Genomic DNA, 7,500 nt, shown 5'->3' on the forward strand with positions numbered 1-7,500 from the left:
TGTCATCTGAGTATCGTACGACGTGGAGGTGATATGAAAACCTCGAAAGAAAGTAACTTTAATCTCTCCTCATCAATAACGAGATTGAGTGTGGGGACTCCTTGGCGCCCCGTGTACCAGCATGGCGAGTCATATACCTTGGTTCTCTTGCTCATCTCGTCACCCTCCTTTCTGCTCTGGCCCGTTTCGCTGTCTTTGTTTTTTGCGTTCGTATTTTCGTATTTGTTTGTTTGTTTGTTCGTTGTTGTCTCTCCGTCTTTCTGGTTGGTTTTTTTGTTTTTTTTGTTTTGTTTCTTTCTTTTATTCTCACTCTTTTCTTGTGTCTCGTTCTTTCTTTTTATTCTTCTCTCTCGCTCTTTGTTTTTGTTTTTCTTTATCTTTCATTCTCTCTTGATCTTTCTTACTCTCTCGATTTTTCTTTCTCTTTCTGTCGCTCTCTCTCTCTCTCTCTCTCTCTCTCTATATATATATATATATATATATATATATATATATATCACTCACTCACTCTCTCCCTCTGTCCTTCTCTCTCTCTCTCTCTCTCTCTCTCTCTCTCTCTCTCTCTCTCTCTCTCTCTCTCTCTCTCTCTCTCTCTCTCTCTCTCTCTCTCTCTCTCTCTCTTTCTCTATCTATCTATCTATCTATCTCTCGCATTATTTTTTTCTTTCAGTTTGCTTTTTTTTCTTATTTCTCATCTCTTTATATATTTCCTCATTTTCTTGCTTGTTTTATATCCTCTAGTTTTATATTTCTATGATGATGATAATGATGATAATGCTAATGATGAAGATGATGAAATGATGATACTGAAGACGAATGTGACAGTGATATGCAATTGTTCATATCAATGTTATCGCTATTGCCGGCATCACGATAATTTTACCCGGAGAAAGTTTATAATTTTAAAAAGCGTGTATATCACGATTCACTAAACACTGGTATAAGGCAAACTATACAGTAAGGGGGGGGGGGGCGGACTGTTCAGCTTTCTCCGTGTAAAGCAACTGCTGATTTTCATTTTGCTATTGTTATTACTATTTCCAAAGGTCGTTATCTGTATACTTATCATCATCATCATCATCCTCGTTATCCCTAGTGATATTGAAATAAGTATCATCATTATTGTTATCATTATTTTGAGTATTATTATTATCATTATTGTTATTATAATCATTATTGTTGTTGTTGTTGTTGTTGTTGTTATTGTTGTTATTGTTGTTAATGTTATTATTATTATTATTATTATTATTATCATTATTATTATTATGAGAATCCTCATTCTATCTATAGTCATCTCTATAATTGTTATGTTTGCTATTTCAAATGTGCTATTATTATAATTATTATCACTATCACCATTGGCATTTTATCAGTCTTGTCATTATCGCCATAGTCAATATCAACATCATCATCATCATTCAACAGAAGAATTATCGTTAGAAGGAACTTATACATTATCATCACAAATATAGATTACAGTAAGACATTTTATTCAATAGTATTTTTTATTTCTACACAGCAAAGGCTAATTCCTTTTGCGCTGAGTTGTATCGGCTTGTTGGTATTTGACCATTCTGAACATTGTAACCTTGAAGTTCAAGAAATGTTGTTCTGTCTGATATATTCAACATACTGTCACAAGATGAATGTCTATCACAGAAAATTGCTAAGGGAAAACGGGCTCTCTGGCCCAACTTTGAGTTTTTGTTTTGTGTGAAAGTATATTTAATGTCAATCCAAATGAACATCCTCATATTTATAACTCGATGAAAAATTAGATTTGAAAATGCAATTTTAAACACCATTTGTATTTATTTCCGCCAAAAATTACGGAAATTCTGGTCTGCTTTCGGTGAAGAAGCGACCTCACATGTAAACAAACGTAGCCAGAGGTTTCGGCGTCCCGGACTTGTAGTTTTTGTATCTTCCTTAGTATTTTGTGGTAAGGACGTCTAAATGTGTGAGATATTTGCGTTGATAGTGGATTATTACATCACCATGTTTATATTTATGTTGTGATCTTATATTTTGGTTCCTTTTAACGAGTTTGGGCCTTGTTCAAGGAACGTTTTCGGGAAAGTTGTGGGACCCAGCGACCTTGATTTAAATTTTTAGCACATTGGATTACTAAGTTCGACACTGACGTCCTCATTATTCTACCAATGTTGTATAGATAAGAATTCATTTTAACATTGTAGATATCCTAAAAAAAAAAAAAATAAAAAAAAAAACCTTTACATGCCTATACCTCAATCATAACTGAATAATTTATGTGGTTTAGACATGATTTGACTATGAAGTGGTGCACTCGGTTATCGAATATCAGTTCTAGGATGAGGTAAAAGTCCAAAATCGAAATCTGAATCAAATACAGAAGTCAGAAGACCAGATTGGAAACTTAATGGCACATTTGCTTTACATTGTGCACGGAGCTGGCTGAGTGCTTTTCTCTTTTCACCACTCAGTTTTTCCTTTCTTATTTATTGGCTGCACAAAGTTGTTGAAGTGCCTGTTTACCGCACAACATGGATTGATCCAAGTGTGAATAACTTTATGAACTGAACAACTGCAGAAAGGCAAGTGACAAAACCATCAATGACAACCCATTTTGATAGCATAGAAACAATGTATAAGGAATGCATCATAATGCAAAATGTTACATAAAGCAATACACTTGTCCTATAACAACTAGCGATGTATTCTTGGACAAACTTAAAATATAAACACGCACATTACAGCTTTTGAATTTAACCTGCCCGTGCATATAAGGTCTCCAATCTGGTCAGAAGAATGTGTGAGCTCAGACTGCAAAGTTAGCAAAATGCTTGAGCAAGTTGCCTTTTCAGAAATATTGATTTATGGTTGATGGGGATAGGGTAGGAGATGTTGTCTAATGATAGTGTTTTTGTAGCATTACAAAAGTATGCAGTGTTAATATAGAGAATAATTTTTAGACTCTGGATATGTATGAAAATTACTCATTGAATTAGCAGGTATGAAGAAAGGAGATAAGAAAGCAATTTGATAGCTAACAGGATTGATATAGGACACTAAAGACTTAGGATCACCAAGGCCTCCCCACCTTCACTCTTTTGGCAAAGCCTAACAAATCTTTACCCAGTATAGGCCTACTGGAAAGATAGAGCTTGGACCAGCTCCATATATAATAATGAATCACAATGCATGTTTACAAACTTGGTCAAGCAGTCTTAAGTGTAACTCTGCACAGATAACCACACAGGAGAACAATACTTAAAATGAAGCAGAATGAAAGAAAGAAGCATCTACAAGTGATGCAGAAGTCATGGATTCAAAGACAAGTCACTTAACCCCTTCACGACGGGTCATGTCTCTAGACGTCATAACAAATCGCTTGAAATATGGCGTGCGGCTGTATGCCGCGGCGGCGCGCCAAAGCGCTACAAAGCGGTGATTCGACTTGATATACTGAACTCCCACGCTCAAAGTCGGCATAGTAAATACAGTAAAACTTGGAAAGAACAAGTCAACCTTTACCCAGTTTATCTGAGAAAGAAAATGTGTCAGGAACATATGTGGGGTGAAACAGCAATACAATCAAAGCATAGATGAATAAGAGAAAAATCCATGGTCTTTCTTGCATACACAGATGAGGTGTGTTATTTACTGACATTCTCTGTGATCAAGACTGAATCATGGTTTATCCATAGGGTGTTGGAAATTTATGATTATGTTTCCTTTATTTTGATTTCTATTTCTTTTATTATTTCCGTTATGATGATATTAACCCATTGCCGCCAGGAAAAATTAATTTAAAAAGGGGGAAAATGCTGTGCTCATTTTTAATTTTTTTTTGAAAATGTCTCTGTACATAGATAGCTCTATGCTTAGCCACATAGGAGTCAATTAGTAGATCTTGTGATCTTACCTGATTTCACCTTTCCTTGAATTGGCAGAAAAAACAATTTTTTTTTACTAGTGTTATAAATATCAATGGCTTTATTTTTATTATAAATATTATAATTACTATAATGTTATAAACATTAATAACAGCAAAATAAGATAATGTAAAATATTTGTGTAAATCAATGAAAAGGGTGAATGGCAGTACTCATAACTGGTTCACTGGTGACTTAGTACAAGTGTAGCCATCTATGTGAAAAAACAATTAAACAAGTAAACTCATAGTGGGCATGGCATGTATGTACATGTCTTGCCCGTTGGGAGTGGGTTAATATTGTAATTTCTAAATAGTCTACTAAAGACATTAGCAATTACTTTTTAGATATGGAACTTGAAACAGTAAATGAATATGTGAATATGTTGTCAGATATTTGTATACATACACTGCTTATTGTTATTATTTCACATTTTCTCTCTACAGGAGCAGAAAAAATGCCATCAAGCACAGAAGATGTACAGAGACACTCTGTGCACACCCTTGTCTTCCGCTCTTTAAAACGAACTCATGATATGTTTTTATGTGATCAAGGTGCTCTGCCACCAACTGATTTATCTCTAGAAAAACTGCGACATTTAGTAAAGTCAAGAGATCAGTATGGTCCTGTACTTAGTATTGTGGCTCAGAACAGACACAAAGCAGCAACACAGCAGATGTACGACAGCACCCCCAACGATCATCCTGTTACAAGCAACACAAATGGGGAAGCCTCAGGTCCACTAGCACTCCCAGCACCATCTGGACCCCAGGCACCATTACCCCCCACACCTCCCCCACAGAGCATGGCTCTTGTTCCAGCCACACCCAGCACAGGTGCCAGTGCCAGTCAGCAGTCACTTGTTCCGAGGCGGCCGCCTACCCTGCCCAGACCCAAGTGGCATGCTCCTTGGAAGCTCGCTCGTGTCATTTCTGGTCACCTTGGCTGGGTGAGATGTGTTGCAGTTGAACCAGCCAACGAGTGGTTTGCTACTGGCTCTAATGATCGTGTCATCAAGATCTGGGATCTGGCTTCAGGGCAGTTAAAACTCTCACTGACTGGCCACGTGTCTGCAGTGCGCGGCTTGGCTGTGTCACCACGCCACCCCTACCTCTTCTCCTGTGGTGAGGACAAGCAAGTCAAATGTTGGGATCTTGAATATAATAAGGTAAAGTATATGGTTATGTTTTTGTTGGGTAGGGATTAAGGGACAAGAGTCCTTCACTGATAATACAAAATATGAAAGTTGTATTATCTGATTTATTCTCACTACAAAATACATAAGAGAAACAAATCAGTAATGAGAAAATACAGTCACTTAATGTTTTTTATGATTATTCCAAGGCATATATTGTCTTTGCATATTATTATTTTTGATATTATTATAATTATTATTATTATTATTATTATCATTATTGTAGCAAGCCATATAAAGAATGAAGAATTAAAGAATTATACCACCAAAGGTGTCAGGTCAAAATACAGCTAAGAAAGAATATGAATATCCCTACAATGCCCAGTGTCCAAATTTAAGTAAGACAGGAGAATTTAATGAAATTTAAAGAATGATCAAGCAGTCTTAAGTGTAACTCTGCACAGATAACCACACAGGAGAACAATACTTAAAATGAAGCAGAATGAAAGAAAGAAGCATCTACAAGTGATGTCATATTCATAAATCTTCTTACACATGCAAATGATGCCAAACTTAGATAAAACTGCCCAGGCTATATTCCTAATTTGGAATTCAAATGTAAACTCTTAATCAAGGGTTACACCCAAGAGCTTCAGATTATTCACAAGTGATTAAGACTCCATTAGTTAGGAGACTTGGATGCTGAGGCAACTCAACCAACTCACAATCATTTCCTTGGACTTGGTAGGATTTAATTTCATGCCCCACCAAGAGCACCACAATTGAATTATCATCAGGTCTACAAGTGAGACTGCCAGCAACTATTTGCGTGGCTGCTAGAAAAAGAATATCAACTTAGAGAAAAGTATCATCAGCATATGTCGCTTTTACATATAACGATGAGCAAAGGGCCAAGAACACTCCCTTGAGAAGCCTCAGAAGATACACAGGAAAACAAGCTAAAACTACCATCAACATGAACACACTGCAGTCTACCAGTTAAAAATTCAGTTAGAATACTGAAAACTACACCACCAACATCAACAGACTGCAGCTTAACCCTTTGCCGCCAGGTGGCATGTATGTACATGACATGGTATTCCTGGACTGTTTTCCGGGGCCATGCACGGTTATGCCATGCACGCTATGGTGCCAACACAATTCCCCGGCAGCAGGGCCTGGGCCACTATGAATACAGCCTGGGAGAAAGGGCTTCCACATCAGGAAACCACCTCGCAGCATTGGGTTAAAAATCAAACCCTTGTGATTAACAATGTCAAAATCTGCACACAAAAAGTCTCTGGAAGAAATGGTCTCAATTATACAGAAAGTAGGCCCTTGGGAGTAGGGAAAACATTACCAAAGTGCCAGCACTCTGGAAATGACAGATTAAAAGATGTAAGATTACAGCTAATGTAAGAGCTAATTGTCCATTTAGTCTTTTTAAAATCAACGGGAACAGGCCATTAGGGTCTACTTCACTATATTCATCTGATTCTGATAACAGATACTTTATTTCAGAGGACCTGAAAGCAAATGCATTATAGCATGGTAATGGATGACATGAAAAAGGAAGTTCAGTATCTTATAAACTTTGTTTCAAATTAAATCATTCTGCTAACAATATAGCTTTCTCAGTCTTATATAATTTCTTATTTCTTTTAAATAATCAGGAAATGTACCGGTGTTGAATATACTGTTGGTTCTAAAAATTACAGGAATTATACATTCTTTTTGGGTTATTACTCTCTGACTGTATTCTTGCACACCAGATCCTTTTCATTTAAGGGGCAGAAATATGATGTCACATGCAGCTGTCCTCAAAAGTCAGCTTAACCCAATATTAGCTAAAAAAAATTTACACACAGAACCAAGCCATTTGCTGGGGATCATGCTTAGTCAGCCAATCTGTGTTTGTCTATAGCATACACTATTTTCTAGTAATTGAAACTAAAACAACTTTTGAGAGGCTATAGCTTGTGAATAACCTCACCTTGAGTCCAACAAGTGAATAACTGTTTAAGGCACATAGCTTGGAGCAGACTGGATGCGCATGGAGTGTATCCTTGCTAGCTGGTATTTGGGCTGGGCTCATTATGGCAATAATAGGTGCCTACTGTCATATAATGTTAATCTTTATATCTACAGGTTATTCGGCATTATCATGGTCATCTCAGTGCCTGTTATGGTTTGGCTTTACACCCCACAATTGATGTCCTCGTGACTTGCGGCAGAGACTCCACAGCACGTGTGTGGGACATGCGAACTAAAGCCAATATCCACACACTATCAGGACACACAAATACAGTTGCATCTGTCATATGCCAGGCAGCTGAACCTCAGGTTTGTAAAATGATTAAGTGAAATAGCCTGTGCTGTATATCAATACCTAAATTGAATTAATTAGTTAAGCTATACAGTATAGAAGGGGTTCTTACCTCTCCAGTC

General features: G+C 36.9%; 1 protein-coding gene across 1 annotated transcript in view; it reads left to right on the forward strand.

The window, feature by feature from the left end:
• The first annotated feature begins 1,866 nt into the window (after positions 1 to 1,866).
• The window catches only part of LOC125030772 (pleiotropic regulator 1-like), a 24,240-nt gene continuing 18,606 nt past the window's right edge, over positions 1,867 to 7,500 (forward strand). Inside the window, exons 1-3 of the mRNA XM_047621043.1 lie at positions 1,867 to 1,942; positions 4,364 to 5,085; positions 7,201 to 7,395. Coding sequence (XP_047476999.1) covers positions 4,375 to 5,085; positions 7,201 to 7,395 — 906 coding nt within the window. The 5' untranslated portion in view covers positions 1,867 to 1,942; positions 4,364 to 4,374. The remainder of the gene's footprint in view (positions 1,943 to 4,363; positions 5,086 to 7,200; positions 7,396 to 7,500) is intronic.

This window comes from Penaeus chinensis, chromosome 11 (assembly GCF_019202785.1).
Source record: "Penaeus chinensis breed Huanghai No. 1 chromosome 11, ASM1920278v2, whole genome shotgun sequence".
Classification (NCBI taxonomy): Eukaryota; Metazoa; Arthropoda; class Malacostraca; order Decapoda; family Penaeidae; genus Penaeus; species Penaeus chinensis.